This window comes from Anarhichas minor, unplaced genomic scaffold (genome assembly GCF_050575085.1).
Source record: "Anarhichas minor isolate MPS153535 unplaced genomic scaffold, ASM5057508v1 ptg000014l, whole genome shotgun sequence".
Classification (NCBI taxonomy): domain Eukaryota; kingdom Metazoa; phylum Chordata; class Actinopteri; order Perciformes; family Anarhichadidae; genus Anarhichas; species Anarhichas minor.
In genome coordinates, this window is record NW_027466460.1 from 9173312 (window position 1) to 9194392 (window position 21081).

Below are 21081 nucleotides of genomic sequence, written 5' to 3' on the forward strand. Positions count from 1 at the left end.
AAATGCATAAACGGCTAGAAAAGAGCACAATTATTTGCTTGTCGGTAGACCGGCACTACGGCCAGCCCACCAACACAGATCTTTACAAAATTGTTGCTGAGAAAAAGAACAGTCTGACAACTTGTGAGTCCAGAGATGAACCCAAGTGCTACCATGAGTCCCAAAAACTATGGTCAAACTAAAAGTATCAACAGAATCTGAGTCACACAGACATTTGTCCTTTCCAAAGCTTTGTTGTGTAGAGCCATGACTTGTTAAACCAAGAAGCAAGCATTTTCCCGCATAATCTTTAATGTACCTTTTGTTTCGGGGGGGGGGGGGGGGGGGGGGGGGGGGGTTGTTCTTCAGATACACCTCTTAACCATTTAACAACAGAACTGGAGGCGCCTATTGTCTCTACAAAACCCAGAACAGACACGATACAAAACAAATGTACAAAACTCACAGCAGATCATCTTAGGTAGTAAAACAGTATGGAAAAATGAAATATGCACCTGAAAAAAACAAACCTAAAACTTGTGAATACTGCAATATCTTTTTCCATCCGATCCCAAAAACAATAGTTCAAAATGAGCAGCTCAATAATAGGAGGCAGGGGGCCTCGAGCCGCTTTACTCTAGTAAGACTGGAAAAGGTGAAGTAGAAGGCACCACTCAGAGAAATGAAAACACAGAAAACAAAACATACAGTAAACTATGATTTCTGCTGTACATTTATTCTGTTACTCCGCACTTAAGAGAGGAAGGGAGTGAAGAGGGAGGGACGGTGTCGTCCATCCCAGTTTCGCGGTCTAGCTGGCAGGGAAAACAAACGCAGAAAAACAAACTTGGAATCAAAAAAAAAAAGAAAGAAAAAAAACTGAGCGAGCCGCCATCATTACCACCACTCTTCTATTGTTCAACTTTGTGGATCCTTTGTCCCGCCACGCATTTGGTGAAAGTCCAGGATTTTAGCTTTTTCTTTTTATTTGATTTATAAATGAGGAAAAGTATAATGTAGATTTGCTCGTCATCTTGTCCATCCAGCAGTAATTGAAGCTTGTTTTGGGTCAAAAGTGTGAAAAGTACATTGGTCACAGCAGACAGGCTGTGAGCGAAGGCCTGCCCCGGAAAGTCGTATCGCTTCGAGACAAAACCGGTCTCTCCAGCTGCGTTCCGAGCGTGGACGTCAATGTAATACGAGAAAAGTACCCATTAGTGCATATTGATGAGTGCATTATGCAATTTTGAAGCAGTGGTCTCTCAAAAAGGAAAAAGTAAAAGGCAAGCTTTTCCCCTGGAACTGCACAAATTTTGCATCTCACTCTTTTCCGACAGTAACGGGCAGAAAACTACCATATAAAATGTGCAATAGAGGGATTTCGTGAAGCAGCGCCCCAGTTAAGTCAAGGCATATAATCTCTTTTCCAAATGATGGGCTGTACTATCGTAGTTAAAAGTCTTATCAGTCCCTCCTAATGTGGCAGATTACTCCTGGTTGGTACGCCTTTTTTCCACAAATTTACAAATTAAAGTTTGTGAATTCTTGAGATACCCGAAAAGGACGCTCAGCTCACAACTAATAAGCGCATTTTTTTTTGTTTGCTTATTTTGTCTATTTCACAAACAAAAGGTTGACAGGCTGTGTCACATTCCAAAGCAAAAGAGGGAACAAAAAAATAAAAAAATAAAACATAAACCAATATATACGTTCATACATGAAGATTTCTTTTCGTTAACGAGAACGGTTGAAGATGAAGAACACGGTACTACTTCCACACTGCAGGTGGTGCTCTTCTCAGCGGCGCTGGGTCGTGAAGCGACCCTCTCCTTGGCCTCCAGAGCCTCTTCCGGAGCCCATGCCAGGTTTGGGGGCCATGCCGCCTCGAGGTGGTGGTCCCCTGCCGTCACGTTCTCGCATCATTCCGCTTCCCACGATGCCTCTCGACCCTCCGGGGCCTCGGTCGTTGCGCCTCATGTCCCGGCGCTCGTCTCCTCCACCGCGGGTCTCTCGCTCACGCACCGCCCTCGTCTTCTTCTCCTCCACATTCAGACGCACCTCTCCTCGAAACATGATGGGCTGCAGGGAGAAGAGCACGGTCAATTCGGGAGAAACTTGAGCACTGAATTATTGTCACAGATTGTCACAATAAAAAAGACAAAGTCTGGTTATTCACATATTAAATACCCAGGTTATTAAAGGGCATTTACTTTGAATATTGCTTTTCAATAGATTTCGTGAGAGTCAGGTACTTTTAAAGCTAGATTATTTTGTGAAGAAAATGTTATCATCTACAACTTAGACAAAATGAATCCACCTCATTCATAACAATGACACCAGTGAGTTTCTACCACAGCAGGGTTAAGATGAAATGCAGGTTGTTTTTTTTAACTCAATGCTATAGTTGGTCTGAACATAGCCTTATATGTGTATTATAACAAACAATGGCTTTAGGCATTTCCTGTGGGGTTCCCCCCCCCCCCCCCCCCCCCCCCCTCCCTCTACTGGGTCACATTGTAGACTAGTTGCAGAAAGGTGTCACCAAAACCACCACCAGATAAAAGTGGGTAATGGAATCTCAATACATGCCCCTTCTACCTTGGCCCCCAGGATTCTCTGCACAGGATCAGAGTCATCAAAGACCACGAATCCAAAGTTGGGCAGCTTCCCACCAACGCCCTTGGTGTTGATCCGCAGCTCCACAACATTTCCATATGCTGCAAGGAAAAAAAAAAAGGGAGTGTCATTTAACTAAAATGTATTCACATTAAAAAATAAAAACTGCGTTTACTAATTTTAGTTGCTTTTTGGAGGAAACGTACTCATGAAGAAGTCTTTGAGCTCGCTCTCATCAATGTCATGGGGGAGGTTGCCAACAAAAAGCTGGTGGCTGTCTGGGTATCGGACAATCCGCCTGCTGTCCATGTCTCCAGGTTCAGCATCTCCCCGGACACCTGCAGGTCCACAACAACACATCAGAGCCGCTCACATGCAGAATCTGCAGCAAAATCCAGGAAAGCTAAATTCCCCGCATCAAGAAAGTGAAACTCACACCACCCGTGAGACGACGACAACAACTCGAATAATATTCTATAAAAAAGGATTATAGATTAATTGAGAAGTGACTTAAAGGGTCATGTTTACCTTTGTTAACAAAACTCAAGTGTGGTTTCCCTGTTTGTGACTCCGAAGACGCAACACCATCTAATAGTGACAGAGAGGTACAAGCCGTGAGAATATAACAAATGGAAAGCCCAGAAAAGAAGAAGTGAAACCCTTAATCTGGGGAGCGAGTGTTGGCATTACCAGGCCTGGGCCCCCGCGCAGTAAAGACCGGTCTGTCGCGTGTGCGCTGGTCTCTGGACCGAAGAGGTGCCGTCTGTGTCTCCGTCTTGCCGTCAACTCTGGGCTGTGTGGGGGAGGGGCGTCCCACCAAAAAAAAAAAAAAAAAAAACAACAGACCACATCAACCACACATTCTTTTCATCATCGCTTTTACATGGTGCTCCAGAGCATCAGTTTACATCACCCCACTTGAGCTAGTTGTGTGTTTTAGTCTCTAAAAAGGCACTTTGCTGCCGTTATAATAGCTTTGAGTAATCAAAACAGACATAAAACAACAATCATTCCCCTTTTAATAGTTTAAATCATACATATGACATCTTGGTCAATAGAATTCAAACTGTAGGTTGAACTCTCTTTAGCCACTCTGTATTTCACTAGTCTGTATGTAAATGTGTGCCAACAACTTAAACCACTTAAGGCTGCCTCTGCTTTGCATTGTGTTGACCAACGTCTGTTAGCGGTCCTAATATACCTCAGCCTGTGATTGACCGTCTTCTTTAATCTCGGGTTTTTGCCAAAGTCCTTTGTCCTTTAAACAAGGTCTTATGTTTGACTATAGAGAGGTAGGGCTGGGCAATATGACCATATAGTATAAACCATGTGATGATGGAAATTTGCCAACCATCAGAGATTCTAATCATACCGTCCGTTTCTTTTCTTTAGGGACTGTTTGAAAAGTGCAAACCCTAATGGTCCAAAACTCACAACAGAAGAAGAGTTCTCCTCGCACAAACTTTCTCTATTGCTGCTGTTGACCATCATCTAATCCGCAATGCAATGCATGATTGAAATAAACACTGTGGAACTTTCTTATATAGTGAGACATTTCTAATGCGCTCAGAGACTTGATTTCGTTAGAAAGATTCTCAATAGTAGGTTACCTGTGAGCTTGTAGCTTTAACAACATGGGGTGGTATTCCAGAGGAGGGGACGGTGCCGCTAGGAGGCAGGTTTTTACTAGTCACCGAGGCCCACGAGAACGTCTGTGAAGGATGCAGTGATCACGATTTACAACAAGAACTACTCAACACCGTACTCTAACATTAGTAGGGCATCTTTGGGCATGTTATTATTAACGCTGTTAAATTGGATGATATAGTACTGGACTATGCATCACAAAAGACTTTTGATAATTTATGCAACTTGAGATTCTAGTACTTAATAATTTATATCTTTTCATCATAATGTAAAATATTGAATAAAAATAAACTCGCTCAAGTTGCCCAACATCCATAATAAACAGCTTTTTATTAATTTAAAGAGTATTTTTATTATATAAAGAGGTTAGACCAGCACTGCACCAGCCCGCTGTGACTCCCGGCGCTGCGGTTTGTGCTGGATGAAGTTAGGGACAGTCATTTTGGCTCTTTAGTTTAGACACACCAAGATCCAGTGAACTCTGACTGTTATGGCCCCTGATAACCATAGAGATACATCAGGCTTACCTTGGGAGGCTCCTGGGTGTTTGGTGGGGACTCCACAGGGGCCGGTGACGGTGCCTTCTCCTCCATCTCTTCCAGAACCTTCTCATCTACGTCAGGCTTTGTCTCCTCTGCTTTGGGCTCTGGTTCAGGCTCGGGCTCAGGCTCTGGAGCCGGCTCCTCCATCGGCTCCTCTACTCCATTACTATAGAACACAAATCTGCATGCGGTCACTTACACAGATACAATAAGTATAAAATGGAAAAATCCTTCATGCAAGATCTTTTTTTTCTTCTAAAAATGATATGAGGTTTTTAGCATACGCGACAGGGTGAGGTTCATAATAAGTGGTGCTGTTGGGGCTTTCTTGGAGTGGCTCAGGGGATAGATGCCTCTCCTCTGGCTCCTCTTCAACTTCCTCCTCAGATTCTAAATTAGAAAAAGAAAAACAATTTGGAAATTATTTAAATTATCACCCTCACATTTAACCATGTAAACATCAACTAAAAACTCAAATTAAAAAAAGAACCGTTTGGGATATTTGTTCAAATCTTACCTTCATCAAGCTCAGCTTCAGAGTCTCCAAAAACCTCATCCTCGTAACGGAAGATGTCATTGTGGACGTAGAACTTGTTTGCCACCGAACCCTAAGTCAAAGTTGTCATGCAAACAGTGTTCATTATAAAAATTACAGCCATTGACATTAAATTGAAGGACCATAAAATGTATTTTGCACACATTGGTGACTCAGATTATCTCTTATTTTTTGGAGTAATTTCACTATAGCAACAGTAACTCCAGGTACCAGCACTGTCCAACATTTCCATTTCCATTCATTAAGCCAGAAATCTTTGCTATTGTTATTACCACTCAACCTCGATGTCTGTTAATAGTACTGGAGGGTACTCACTTCTGGAGCAAGCACGAACGTTTGCATAAACTTCCTCATGGGCTGACCGTTGTTCGACAGTTCTCCCAGGACCTGAACCACCACTCCATCGCTCAGTGTGGCATGTGCATCCACATGCCGGATCTTTGTGTGGCACTCACTGAACTGCAGGGACATGACCTTCTTGTGGATTTCCTAAGAGATGTAGAGAAGTGGATAACCAGAAAAGTGGATAACCAGAAAAATGAATTAAGAGAAAAGTGGAGGACAAATTAGTCAAAATCAACATCCTTTTGTAAATCAATATTCCCATGCTGTAAAATCGGATTCCCATTAATATCAAATATTTGGCAGTTAGCAACAGTCTAAACTGTCATTACTCAGCTCAACCCCAAAAGCAGGGGGATGCTGTTTATTTTGCATGTCTGACTCAATCATCAGAAATACTGATATACGGAAATATAAAGTTGTCACAAAACGGCAGAAAGTTGTATACGATTTGACAATCCTGTCAACATTGTTTCTTCCTTTCTAAAATGGTGCCAATTATTTATTTTCATTAAAAAGGAATACTTATTTCTTCAACAAAGTGAATAATCTCGTACTATACACCTATTACACAGTGTTTGCAATGTGAATCTTCATTATTGGGCCATAGCACCTACCGCTTGCCCGTACACCGCTTCCGCCAGCTTCCCACTTGGGTCCAGTCCTCCATGAACATAGGAAGAATTCCTCCCATAAAACCTAACGGCACAACAATAGGAAGGTTACACAGCATGACCAAAACCTACAAATTTAGTGTCTTCCACATCACATTTTGGTAGTTACCTGTGCAGGAAATCTGGTGCCTTGTTTAAGAGTGTGTAATACTGCCTCACAAACTCCCGCCCTACAAGCAGGGGACTTGGCTTCTCCATCACCATTTCTTTGGTAAACAATATTAAGTGCTGAAACAGAAGATAAACAAGGAATTCAGTGTAAAAATGAAATGGAGATGTAATACACACACTCAGTTTGCAGTTTATAAAGGCACAATATTTAAAAAAACAATGCAGTCCAACACTACAGCCTTGCCATCAACACTACGTTCACAAAAAGGTAATTTAGTCTTTATTTTAATTATATAGTTTTTTTCCCCAGAAGAGACATTGACAGGACTTTTTGGTCATTTTGGAGGCTGACGTGTGTGGTTCTGGTGAATTGTATTGCATTATATTGGAGGAGGTCTCTAAGATTGTATCTTAATATCTTATTACTTGGAGTAACGAGACAATTTAAGTGCACCACATAATAACTACAGCCTAAAGAAATGACCATATAGTTGAAGAAACACTTCAAAAATCAACTTTCTTAAAGGTTAGTTTTGTTGCAAAGCGTTTGAACAGGACTGTAATAATTTAGCTAGGCGTACCTAACTAGTTGGAGTGTAGGATATTATTCACGCTTAGAGTTAGTTAGACCGCCAACGTTATCTGAACGTTATCAGGCAATTTTATTAAGGAAGACCATTTTAGTTTTCATGAACGCTTGTTGTACCGCAGGTAAACAACAGTTGGGTTTGAGGAGCAAGTAACGTTACAGGAAGTACAAAGGTCAATCACGTCTGCTTTTAAAGAACAAAGTTCTACTTTCTGTCTCATTAGGGCTATGTTTTATTAGATCCACATCAATCCTATTGCAGAAGCAAGACACTTGACTGTTAAGCTAGCTGGCTAACACACTAGCTAACACACAACTGCGCCATCACGTTCATCCAATGAGACAAAGAAGGAAACCGGGTGTACATAAAAAAAGGGAAGCGATTGATGCAGGTGTTGAAGTTTGGCAGCGGGGAGAACGAACTTTACTACAAATAAATCAAACTTTTAAACAATATATAGTACATCACATACGAGTCAAACACATGCGTGCATCCCTTTGTAGACAAGTGGCCTACTGTATTAGTTAGTTAGGCCTTTCATGTCCATGCTAACAACATTTTGCCATTTCTCACATTTGTCGCATGTATATTAGCCAAATGACATGACGGATTCATACTTTGTATTGTAGCTTCCTGTCCTAGAAATTGCGCGCCTACACTGTCAGCTAGGTCAACGTTTTCTAGAGTACAAAAACAACGGAAGTACTACAGACTGAACTACTGGTCTCTTTGCTGTCATCTCAAATGGCTAACGTTAGCCCGGCAAACAGGAAAGCAACGCGAAGCTTGCGACATGCTAGTTGGCTAGCTAACATTAGCTTAAGCTAACTTGTGGCGTCGTCGGTTTTTCTTCAGCCGGTTTATATATATATATTTTTATTTTGCAAGAGAAACATATTTCAAGAAACACATCGTTATTGTCGATAAACACAGACAAAGTGACACATAACGAGACGTTACTTTGCTGTACTATCGCACAGACACAACTTGCACGCTGATTGCAAGCGCGGAAAACCACCAAGCCGTTGAGGTGATAGCCATTGTAACTGCACCAATAAAGTATTGTCATACTAGTGAGGCTCAACAACTCGCATATACTACTCATTTATAATCAATTGAATCATATTGGATACAACTCGTAGGTAATATAAAAGTTGCCTCAAACTTTAGAATAAATGACCCCCAACTTACATCGACTGTCAAACCATCATCAATGAAACAAATTTGCTAGCGCAAAGAAAACAAAGGAAAGGCAGATTTTACCAATTTAACTGACACTTGTGCTATTTAACTAAATATCGAGTGTGTGCTCTTTGTACAGTAGCGGGATGCCTAATTAGATAGCAACGTTGTGCGATTACTGTCTGTCTAGTCGTGGTTTAGACCAACGTTAGCTAGACAATGCGGCTAACGTTAGCTCGTACAGTCAACGTTAGCTTGTCAACCGTCTCATAGCGTTGCTTAGAGGAGGCTCACTTACCTTATGAAAGACCTATCTATGTAGACAGAATTATTTGTAATAAATATCAACGAGTAAACCGACTGTAAACTGCTCTGAAATATCCCAGAGGTAATAGCGATATTTCCCTCGCTTCACTAACTAACAGTTTATGATCTCTGCTGTCCCAGAGATTGCAGATTTAAAGTGATAGGTTCTATTTATTGTTATACCCCTGCAATCTGGGGCAGGGAACCCCCATCACAAAGATTCAGCCAATGGGCTGTTTACACTAGGCACCATAAATTATGACGACAGACATATAACCACGCCCCCCGAACTTTCTACTAATGCTGTCCCAAAGAATATTTGACTGATAGATAGATCGATGGATGGATGGATGGATGGATAGACAGATAGATAGATAGATAGATAGATAGATAGATAGGTACAGGTAAGCCATCAAAATAGAGTACAACTATTAAATGTAAACAATGCACAATATATACAATGAAATAAAACAATATTAATTAACTAACTAAACAGTAGTGCAAAGTTTAAATTAACTAACTAAAGATGTTTTAACCAACATCAAACAAACGACAGTGTAACAGAGTTATAGTCTTATAGACTTAGTAGTAGTATTGAACATCACACTCGTGTTACTTTCATCGGAGCTTTATTTATGACTTCAAGACCATTTTCAAGTAATTTTCTCTGTCTGCACTTTGTTAACTGTCAGTTCTTGTTTTATCAATGGACTCTGTTGTTAAAAGAGCATGCTGAGCCAACCTAAACAAAAAAATAACAATAGGCATACAAATCAACATCAGCATGGGGAGAGAGAAAGAGAAAAGACACATAACCCACTAAGACCACACAAGGAAGTAGGCAACAACGTGACGTGTTATAAGTTGACAGTATTGAGATGGGGAGGGAGAGGGGGAATAAGCTGTTTCAATAATGGTGACCAAGAGTTTATCTGATGCTATTTTGGTGGATATTAGACAGACAGCCTGAACAGTAAAGCTGCTTCCATGTCTCAATAGGCAAATATATGAATTCAAAGAAAATTAATGTGAAACATCACTCAAACCTGCTGCCCCATTGCCCTGTTTGCTATGCAGAAAATGTTGTATTAAACAAGAGTGCTTTGATGCAAATTTACATACATGCAAAGAAATGGTAATATTCCTGATGTTTTTAATAGCTTGTCACGTGTGTAGGCCCAGCTTTTACAAGTCTGGATATTGAGCGCCATCAAGTGGTCAAAAATAACTTACACTTTCGTTGACGTCATAGACTAAAACATAGTAAAGCAGACCGTTCATTTGCACATCATTTTGTAAACAAAGTTTTAAAACGAAAGTACTCTCACAACATCCACTGAAATCAAAATAAATAAAATATATAACCGTTTTCTATTTCAGTTTGTTTTGCTGCTCTGATGAAGAGTAAAATATGATTAAATGATTCATTGTACCTCAACTCTTAACAATCCCACACTTTGTTGTGAGGATAAAAACACAACCTCGTGAAGTTGTGGTTTTTATCCTCACAACAACTGTTACAACATTTTAAAATGTGCAAAACACTCTCACGTGGCCCCCTTGGTTTCGCAGACCTAAATGCATTGTTGACATGGCAACCGCTGACCCAAACACACAGAGGTTACGTAATGCTATAACTTCTACATTCATCTAACTAACTGTATTAAGCATTTTAAAGTAAATGCAACGCTTATTGGTCGTGATAAAGGGCTCAGAAGGCTTTAAAAAAGCTTTCAAAGAAAATAATTACTTTTGGGGAACAGAATTCTGATCATTAAGAATTAACAAAAAACAAGCGAATAAACTAAAAGATGTAAATGCAAACCGTTAATCCAAGTGCATATATATAAATTAACTCAAAGTATGTCAGAAATGATTTTTTTTTTTTCACAGAGGTGTTTTCCATCCTTTACTGCGACGCCATGACTTCTAATCTGAGTCCAGGACAAATGAGAAAGAGAGTTTTTTGGAGTTCGAGAACAAGATGGCTGTCCTGGGGCAAGAAAAGTATCTTTCTTCTTCCACATTAAAAACGGCATTTTAATGCGACCATCGGCGCCATGTAAATAGCTCATTAGGTAAATAACTCTAATAGCTCATTAGGCAACAACTTTAAATGCTTTAAAGGCATCGCTTTATAACGGAGGACATCGTTTTTTGAGACGGAATTGAAGATCGGAAAGTTTTCTTAACGGGTTGTTGAGAGTGAAAAGTAACTTACTTAAAGCTGACTGCTAGGAGCATGATTTCATGTAATCGATTGTGACTTTTACACACAACATAACCTTTAATGTTATCTTAGTTATTTTACTAACTTTCCTAATCTGTCTGCTTGTGCTTTTTTAGGCGTTTAACGTTTAGTATCTTTAAAGCGAATGCCCGAAATGTTTCAGCCGTTGTAAACATTTATCCGAAGTTTTAGCGTTTTTACATAACGGTTAACTTTTTGCTCACATGCGCCGCACACGCTAGATAAATAAAAAAAACAACCTAAGTGAACCATGACTTCATCCCGAGTCAGACCGCAGCAGTTACCGCAGAGCCAGACTGACAGGTCCCCGCACAGACTCGACCCAAGCGAAGGGATAGAGATGGAGAACATCCAGCATCAAGATCTGGGTCTCGGAGGAGTGATAGGCACCCCGTCCCCTCCGTCGAGACAAGCGTGGAGTCGGGACAATCCGGGTTTTGAGCCTGAGGACGAGATCATGGAAGCCGACTGGCCTCCAGCGAGTCCTGGGAGGAGGTCGGTGTCCACGGCCTCCAGCAGCAGCTGCAGCAGCGGCCTGGGCAGCTACACCGGAGCGGGCAGCAGCACCCAGATCCCCCGAGGAGGACTCTACCCGACCCCGACTGTGGATGCCCGGCAGCAGGACAGGCATGACCACCGCAGCTGTATGAAGCAGATACTCCAAAGGATCAGAAGTTAGTCACTTTACTTTATGCTCTGTAAACTTCATAGAATAGTGTGTATACTTATATAATAATTGATGAATATAATAATAAAATACAGCCATCAAACCAAATGGAGAGTTTATACGAAACACACATTATCCTGCCCAGAATAACAAATTCCAGTAATATAAAATAACAAATAATTATAAACATACCATGTAATTACAATCAAGTGAGAACAAACATAAGCTCTTTCATTAAAGTGTCCCTTTAGAAGTGATTTTTTAACAAAATCATTTTTCAACACATTTTCTGAGGTCTGTGGTCTAATATTTTATATATGTGTGAATCCCTAGTGTAGCGTGCACTTCTGCTCTTTCTAGCTCCATAGCTGAGTCTAGATAATACTGTTTTACATCAATATTTATGTACTCATGTCTCCCTATATACTGTACAGTTCACGTTCATGTTGAATCACTGTTTTATTTCTTTGCAGTTCTGTGGGGCACAGAGCTGATGGAGGACAGTGACAGCAGTCGAGAGAGGTACCTCAGGAACGTGCTGAGGGAGATGATTACATACATCACATTCCTCATCACTATTTGTATCTGTAAGTAACCACTTTAAATACGGCTGTAAAATGACATGAGATTTATGAACACGGTTGGTCGGCATAGCCCACCTTCCAGTCTTAAACTGTGTCCCAATTACACCGGAAAAATTGCAAAAGTAGGTATTCTCAAAACAGTTAGCATGCATATCAGCTTGATTTTTAAAGTGGCAAAACATTTTAATAAATTGTTCATGGTGATGAACAGGAAGATCTCAGGTAACCAAAAACAAAGTATTAACCAGTATGTCACTCTGCAACCTATTACATACTTTCTTGTTAGTTCAAGACAGTATTTATTGTATAGTAACTGAAATAAGTGTACTATAAAAATGAATAACATACAGTATACACACACTGGGCGTTAGGACATGTGATGTAAACATAGCTTCAGATGGTCACATTGTTTAAGGATCACGCCACCTATTATGTGGTTTTGGTGACACATCTATAAAGTAAAATATAAAGTAGTGCCCTAAAAGTTAGTACAGGACTGAAGTGAATTGACAGTTGATCCAAGTGACTCAGAGAAAGCACTTATCCCGGCCTGGGCACCTTTCTTGTAGCTGAAAAGTTATTTTCCAAGCTCACAGTGTATGCTTAATGTTTTTGGCAGCTGAAAATCAGAACTCTGACACTCTTCAGGGGACTTAGATTTCAACAACAGCATAACTTTGAATGGCGCATTTTGGGATGGTCAGAAAGGTAATGGAAATCCCAAATTTAAGATGTGTGGGATGAGAAAACTTGAGGTAACGTTTCTCTACTCTTTTTTTGCCAAACTATGGTTTAGGGTGGATCAGGAAATGATTTTTTGGCAGACTAGATTGAGGCACATTCTGCCAAGCAGAGCTTGACTATTAAACACAGTTTCCAGAGCTGCTCCCTACTGAATGCTACAGAGAATAGCAATGCATAGGTGAAACAAAATGTAAAAAGTTTAACTAAATGTTGAGTTTTTGTGTCTTTGCATTGTCTTACCAGATGTAAAGCGCACATTGATATACACAGAAAAGCATTCACTCTCTGTTAATTCTTCTCTTTGTATTCTGCAATGTAACAGGGGATTGTAATGTAGCTAGTGCTAATGTAACTTTCAGTAATGGTTATGTTATATTGTGATTTGCTCTGCAGTGACCTATGGGATGGTGAGTGCCAACATGTACTACTATACCAAAGTCATGTCTCAGCTTTTTTTGGACACACCGCTGTCTGCCGGGGACCCTTCCTCTTTTAGAAGCCTCTCAACCATGGATGATTTCTGGAAGGTAAAATGCAAAAGTTTTGTAAACTCAAATGTCTTCTATTTTAGATATCATTTGTATAATTGTGTTACATCTTGAGAAAAGAAGCCCCTGCACATGTAGGTTGGATGCAAGTATATAAAGGAGCAGTTCAAGGTTTTAGAAAATACACATATTTGCTTTCTTGCTGCAAGTTAGATGAGAATTTGGATAACACTCTCATATCAGTCTTTTAAACATACGGCTACAACCAGCAGCCGCTAAGCTTAACTCAACATAAAGACTGGGAATGGGGAAACAGTGAAAATTCATATCAGAAGTAAAACAAGTGAAAGAAATATTGCTCTAGCATTGGAAAAAGGTGCAGCACCTGTAAACCTCAAACACATTAGTAAAGTCTGAGTGTAGTCAGATTATAGCAAAATCCTTGTACACATTATGTATACATGAAAAATCACCAACTGTGAACGATCAGAAGCTGAGCAATACACATTTGTTTCTTGATTTTTAATAATAAACACAATGTGTACTGTAGAAAGGTTGACAATAAAGGTATTTTTGGTAATAAACAACCTCAATAATATACCTTCAGGGTATCTCTCATTTCTGAATGCCTCAGCCTGGCCTCTTCTGTGTCCTAATTCTGATCACTCCTACACGTATAGTTCACAGAGGGACCTTTCCTCAATGGCATGTACTGGGAGGTGTGGTACAACAACAAGAGCCTGCCAGAGAATCAGAGTCTCATCTACTACGAGAACCTCCTCCTCGGGGTGCCACGGCTCCGGCAAGTCAAAGTCCGAAACGAGTCCTGCTCCATCCACGAAGACCTTAGAGACGAGGTTCTGGACTGCTACAACATGTACACCCCAACCAACGAGGAGACGACCTCCTATGGCCCCAAGAATGGAACCGCGTAAGTCCATGCATTTAATTTGATATCGTTCAATTATATTATATTATCAGTTTTACGAGGAGGCTAGATCTGTAACAAATGTCTACATCCTAAATCTTGTTTTTCGGTTGTCTCTTAGGTGGATGTATACAGCAGAGAATGACATGAACGGGAGCGGTTATGTGGGCCACATATCTAAATATGGAGGTGGAGGATACTACCAAGACCTGTCTCGTACTAAAGAGGAGTCAGCAACCCAACTGCAGTTTCTCAAAGACCAGCTGTGGTTGGACAGAGGGACCAGAGCGGTGTTTCTCGACTTCTCTGTCTACAATGGCAACATCAACCTTTTCTGCATCGCCAGGTGGGAATCTTCAACCACATATTTACAATTTTATCTCTAGGTTTCAGATTTATTGACGTGGTATAGAATACAAAGAACATACAGTACAATATTGGCACCCGCTAGTTATGACATGCAACAAAAAATATTTTATCAGAACCTAATTTTACATCGAACATTTGGTTTATCCAACGTTGAAAAAAAGACAAAAGGTTATGTTTGCAGCAGAAAATTTGCAGTTGAAACATTTAAAATAGTTGAAAAACTCATAGTGGGTATCGTCCTAGCCCCTTGATACACATAAATCAGTTGCTATTTTCTTAAATGTATTTTACAATTAATCTCAAGAAAAATCAACAATCAACATCGAAAAATGGACATGACAATTTCCCGGAGTTGTCGTCTTCACATCGTTTCTTCATTTAAGAGAATATGAAACAGAGAAAAGGTACAAAACATTAGTGAATGTTTGGCATTTCTGTTTGATAACTGACTTAAATAATTCATTAATTATCAAAATTGCTGTCAGTTGACAAAAAAATTATTCAATAGCCATTACAGCCTGAAAAGGGAAGAAAATTGAATACTTCATCCTTGATCAATTTTGATTTACATCCCTGTGCTTTATATTTTAAATGTATGCATTTGTCAGGTTGTTGGTGGAGTTTCCTGCTACTGGCGGGGTGGTGACCTCCTGGCAGTTCCAAACAGTGCGTCTGATACGATATGTGTCCAGCTGGGACTACTTTGTGGGTCTGTGTGAGGTGGCATTCTGTCTGTTCATCCTCTACTACATGGTGGAGGAAGTGCTGGAGATCCGCATCCACCGCTTGCATTACTTCAAGAGCCTGTGGAACTGTCTGGATGTTCTCATTGTCGTGGTGTGTATCATAGTTATTCAAGTCATTTGATAATCATTTTAACAAGACCGACTGAGTTTGTTGTTTTCTCTGTCTGCTCTTTCTTCAGTTGAGTGTGGTTGCCATTATTATGAACATAACCAGAACAGCCATGGTTGGGAACTGTCTGAAAGGCCTGTTGGAGAACCACACTGCTCACCCTAGTTTTGAGCCTTTGGCCAACCTGCAGATCCAGTTCAACAACATGGCTGCAGTCATCGTCTTTTTTTCCTGGGTCAAGGTGCAAATATTTCCCCTTTGGTTCATAATCAGTCGTAAACCACCAGAGCGGAAGAACCCGAATACTGTACTGCCGATTAATCATTTCTCACATTCTTGTAGCTTTTTAAGTTCATCAACTTCAATAAGACCATGAGCCAGCTGTCCGGCACCATGTCTCGCTGTGCCAAGGACCTCGTGGGTTTTGCCATCATGTTCTTCATCATCTTCCTGGCGTATGCTCAACTAGCCTACCTGGTGTTTGGAACCCAAGTCAACGATTTCAGCACTTTCCAAGCCAGCATGTATGTAATTGAAAGTTAACTCCAAACTGTACAAAAACATCTGAAACAACTGTTGTTTTCCTGTTAACATTGTTTTCTGTTTGTGTAGATTTACCCAGTTCCGTATCATTCTGGGAGACTTTGAGTTCTCAGAAATAGAGGAAGCAAATCCAGTGCTTGGACCCATCTACTATACGACCTTTGTCTTCTTCATTTTCTTTATCCTCATGGTGAGTAGGGTGTAGTCACCTGTTGTGTTGAAGTTTGTTCATGTTGTTTACATACATCCCCTCCCTCACTAACACCTGTTCTCATCCTTTCTGTATAGAACATGTTCCTGGCCATCATCAATGACACATACTCCGAGGTGAAGGCCGACATGTCCCAGCAGAGGTCTGAGATGGAAATGACAGATCTCCTTAAGAAGGTATTGAACTACATGCATCATTCTTTTTGGCTTGGCAGATTAAATCCGTTAAACCAACAGTAGCAATGACAGAACCGCTCCAGAAGCTACTCCTTTGGGTCTCGTTGTATCTACTAACAATTACAGATATTGGAAAGATGTTATTAGAATATATATCAGAAAAGAAAAAGAACATTAGAACAATTTCATAGTCAAGCCTCAAGTTGACTACAGGAAACCCTGAATGTTTCAGGTAGCGCACCAGAATGGTACCAAAGGTTGTCATCTGATCCTGAGAACATGTTTGCTAGTTTGTGTATTACTTTAAGCTGTGACTGATTTGTTTAGGTAAGTCCAAATGTAAGTTTAAGGATTCTTCTCTCTCAGGGCTGTAACAAAGCTTTGATGAAGTTGAGACTCAAGAAGACGGCAGTAGACGACATCTCCGACAGTTTGCGTCAGGCCGGGGGCAAACTCAACTTTAATGAACTCCGCCAGGATCTTAAAGGGTGAAGACAACTTCAACTACCGCTAAAAGCTATTAACTATTATGATATTATTTTAACACGACGTGTCCTGAGAGTGTTTTGATTGTTTTCTTTCCTCAGAAAGGGCCACACAGACGCAGAGATTCAGGCCATCTTTGCCAAGTATGATCACGATGGCGACCAGGAGCTGACGGAGCATGAACACCAACAAATGAGAGACGACCTGGAGAAAGAGAGAGTGAGTGACGATGCCAACAGCAACACATGGAAAAACACAACACACCTGCATGTATATGTCGCAAATTTACGCTCAGCCAAAACAACACTGCGGATGTTCAGTGTGTCTCTGCTCGCTTGCCAGGAGGACTTGGATCTGGAACGCAATTCGCTGACTAGACCCAGCAGCGGGCGGAGCTTTCCTCGCACACAGGAAGACTCGGAGGAAGACGATGATGAGGATAGCGGCCACAGCTCTCGCCGCCGCGGCAGCAGCTCGGGGGGTGTCTCCTATGAAGAGTTTCAAGTGTATGGAGCTTTTACTATTATGCCATAACTTACAAGCAGGTTAATGATGAATGAATACTGAACTATTACTTATGAATAATAGAAATGGCATCAGTTTGAAAACATGTGTTTATCTTCGAGGTATAGCCCTACCAATACAAGATTCTTTGTTTAACCAATATTGATATTTGAGTTTAAAAGGTCTGATAATAATATATTACATATTATTTTATTTCCTTTTTAAACATAAATACATTTTGAGAAGGATTCATATTGAGCAGGAAATTTAACAGCTTATACTTTACAAATATAAACTTTACAGTGCTTCCATGGTAGTCAAACTATGTAATAGAGACTTTTCTTTTTCTAAATTACCTCAAATGTCCTGTATCCGTGATTCCATGTTGCTTATGGGCAATAATGTTTGCTCTACTTTGAGGTCCCCTCTAGTCAACACATCCCTGTTCATGTAATATTATAAAGGGAACTAACGTCTCTCTGTTTCTCAGGCTGGTGAGACGTGTGGACCGAATGGAGCATTCAATCGGCAGCATAGTGTCCAAAATAGATGCTGTGATCGTGAAGTTGGAAACCATGGAGAGAGCTGTACTCAAAAGGAGAGATGTGCTGGGCAGACTGCTGGACGGAGTCATGGAGGTGAGATACATGAATCTTGCTCCGTATCTGCTGGATCTGTTAATGGGCAACTGATTACTAGTTAGCAATATCAACTCAAAAGGTGATGTCTGTGGTTTGTTTACACTTTACAGCTTGTTTTTGCTGGCCCCAAGTGGCTGAAAAATCCGTTATTATAGGTTTAAGTAACTGGGTTACAGCCGCATTTCTGCAATGATTTCTTAAATGCATTACAAGACACAGTTTCTGTAATCGAGGAAAAGCAAAACCTGATTTCCTCATCTCGATTTCTCCTGGAGAAAGCTGATTTCTTTGTGAATCTTACATCATTAATACAATTAACATAAATAAGCCATGTGCCATAATTAAGTTGGCCGTCGGCGAGAAATGTGAATACTGTCCTGCTGCAGGAACTGTATATGCAGATCTACATTAATCAGGTTACAACAGTGCACATTGTCAGATATCTTACGTGACCTGGTTTATTATGTGCATGTAAACAAACCGTACAACTTAATCCGTTGTCTGTCAGGATGAGCGTCTGGGACGGGACACAGACGTCCACAGTGAGCTGATGGAGAGGCTAGTGAGGGAGGAACTGGAGCGCTGCGAGTCTGACGATATGGTCTCACAGGTCAGCCACACACAGCCTGTCACTCCTGTCGGCCCCCGGCCCCGCCCGTCCTCTTCCCTGTCCACCGACGGCCTCGACATAAGCACAAACGGGAGCAGCCATGTGTGAGGACCAGGGCCCAGTGAAGAATATTCCACTCTGGCAAAAAAAACCTCTCTACTGGAAATATCCCTGCAGTGGTACAAGTAACCAAGATAATATTTCATGAGGTATTACAAAAGGAAGTGACAAAATCAAATGCACTTTACCTCCAATACTTTAATGCACTGAAAGTGAGTGAGGTTCTCCTGTGAGACATCTAAATGTATTCACTAAAGCTATTATCAAGTATTACTTTAACAGGATGATGAAAGGAAACATACAGATGTGGAAAGAGGTTGAAGAATAACAAAAGATTTACAGTAAAGTGTTATATCACAGTATTAGATACAGTATTGATATAATACACCAGCCTGCAGCCATACTCAGTTGTACTCTGAATACACAGCGTATGATTTTAGTATTCCATGAGAAATATGCTCACCTGCTTTTGATTACTGTATCCACACATCTTAGCATTTACACAAATACCAAAAATGCATTTCTGTTAATTATGCTGATTATTGTTTTCATAATTGTAATACACAGTAGGTACAAGTGTGGCACACTCTGTCATATTTACTTATCATCTGTACATCAATTAAGCTTCAAATTAAATAGCTTATCATTTTATGATACATATTGTAACTTAAAACAAACTTCGATTTGGAGTGCATCTAGTGTTCATGGGAAACCCATGCATTTATTATTTTCCTCTGTGCCTTACATTTTTTTTACAATCTATTTCTTTTTGTAATCTGTCATGCCAAATAAAGTGTTATTAAAATATGCATTTGTTTTATTTGTTGCAGTTTCTCTGACTTGGATTACGATTCATTTTAAGTGACAAAAAAACAACCATGAAACTAATTTTATAAAAAATGTTCTTCCTTTTCAAAAATGTTAACATTATTTATACCACATGCTTTATATATTAAGAATAAGGTACTCGTAAATGATAACATTAGATTATAGTAGTGCCAAATCAATATTGTTCTTTGATTTTCTTCAGACTACATCTGCAGTTTATTGAATGGAAATGTTCTTTAATCTTATGATCACATTTCCTTCCTTTCATACGCTAATTCATGCCCCAAGATACCGAAAACTAAGTAATGCAACAATCAAAATATGACTGTAAATGTACACCAGAGGAATCCGTTGAAAAATGTGACCTGGTCATGTACAAATACTGTACTAAACGATTAAAGTATTCAGTAACTTCAGTATTCAGATAATTCCCTAATAATCTGGAACTAATTAAGAAAGAAATGAAGACAACATGTTCTTATTTCAGTTACTATACTACCAAATGATATAGTTCTTTCTGTAAAACTTCCTTTGAAATTATTAGGAAATTACTGACCTGTAAAATAAAGCGTTGGCAAGTATTCAACAAACAATCACATACATTCAACAGAATAACTGTAGGTCAACATTAAAACACCCTGCACTGAAAAAAACCCCAAAAAGAACAATTTTACATGAAAATGTTAATACAGGTTCTCGAAAAGCTGTATCGTAATATAAATAGGTGGTCATTTTATTATAGCTGGTGATTTTAATCAAACAAAGTTCAGATCTGTTTTACCGAGAGTCCACCAGCATTTCCACATCAGCAAATATTCCTGGCAGCTACAAAGACTTTGGACAATCAGACCATATTTCCCTGCTTCTGCTGCCTACACTCCCAGCTAAATAAACGGGCAAAACCATCAGAAAAAAAACCCCAGTTTACAGACAGGCACATGTTCAAGGACACCGTCACCCAGGAAAACAACATCAATCTTAAGGAATATACATCCACGGTGACGTCGCATATCAGCAAATGTGTTGATGATGTGGTGATCAAAAAGACAACTAAATCTGTCCCCAACCAGAAAGCCTTGTTGAATGGAGAGGTGAGGACACTATCCAAAGCTGCTTTTTGTTCAGGTGATAACAAAGCATAAAGCATCGCCGGGAACAAGATTGATTGGTATCAAAGAGGCAAAGGGGAGGCGTCAAGAGAGACCTCAACACCAACAACACTAAAGATATTTGGCAGGCGATCCAGAATGTTACAGGTTACAAAAGCAGTAGCAACCCCATCATGTGTGAGGTCTTTTATGCTGGCTTTGATCTCCTCAACAAAGAGTCAGCTGTCAAGTCTGCCCCGCCTACAAGCAGTCAGCCAGTCTGGACCCTTTACCAGTTTGCATACAGAGCCAGCAGATCCACAGAGGATGCCGTCTCCACTGCTCTCCACTCGGCCCTCACTCATCTTGAAAACAACAACACGTACATCAGAATGATGTTTGCTGATTTCAGCTCAGCATTCAAGACAATTGTTACGTCCCTTCTCTGTTGTCCAGGGGAAGGATTTAGGGACCAACACAAAATAACCCAAATGAAAACCAAA

General features: G+C 40.2%; 2 protein-coding genes across 6 annotated transcripts; one reads left to right on the plus strand and one right to left on the minus strand.

The window, feature by feature from the left end:
- Nucleotides 1-337: 337 nt before the first annotated feature.
- g3bp2a (G3BP stress granule assembly factor 2a) lies at nt 338-8702 on the minus strand. Of its 4 annotated transcripts, none has more exons than XM_076091366.1 (14): nt 8538-8702; nt 6466-6584; nt 6300-6381; nt 5656-5829; nt 5302-5392; nt 5069-5174; nt 4770-4950; nt 4206-4307; nt 4030-4086; nt 3286-3388; nt 3124-3183; nt 2802-2933; nt 2578-2696; nt 338-2058 (listed from the first exon to the last, which is right to left on the minus strand). In XM_076091366.1, exons 2-14 carry the CDS (start codon nt 6558-6560, stop codon nt 1777-1779), a joined length of 1584 nt encoding a protein of 527 aa, XP_075947481.1. In that variant the 5' UTR covers nt 6561-6584; nt 8538-8702; the 3' UTR covers nt 338-1776. The 4 variants fall into 4 exon arrangements, with proteins under 4 accessions (XP_075947481.1, XP_075947480.1, XP_075947482.1 ...); XM_076091365.1 differs by having other exon boundaries at nt 4770-4965; XM_076091367.1 differs by lacking the exon at nt 4030-4086 and having other exon boundaries at nt 4770-4965.
- pkd2 (polycystic kidney disease 2) lies at nt 6927-19467 on the plus strand. 2 transcript variants are annotated; one of them, XM_076091363.1, is made up of 16 exons: nt 6927-6993; nt 10439-11470; nt 11937-12050; nt 13185-13318; nt 13960-14210; nt 14329-14553; nt 15185-15413; nt 15502-15672; nt 15774-15955; nt 16044-16164; nt 16263-16361; nt 16728-16849; nt 16949-17066; nt 17190-17353; nt 17842-17989; nt 18501-19467. In XM_076091363.1, the coding sequence occupies exons 2-16, from the start codon at nt 11047-11049 to the stop codon at nt 18708-18710; spliced, it is 2712 nt and encodes a 903-aa protein (XP_075947478.1). In that variant the 5' UTR covers nt 6927-6993; nt 10439-11046; the 3' UTR covers nt 18711-19467. The 2 variants fall into 2 exon arrangements, with proteins under 2 accessions (XP_075947478.1, XP_075947479.1); XM_076091364.1 differs by having other exon boundaries at nt 17193-17353.
- Nucleotides 19468-21081: the final 1614 nt, after the last annotated feature.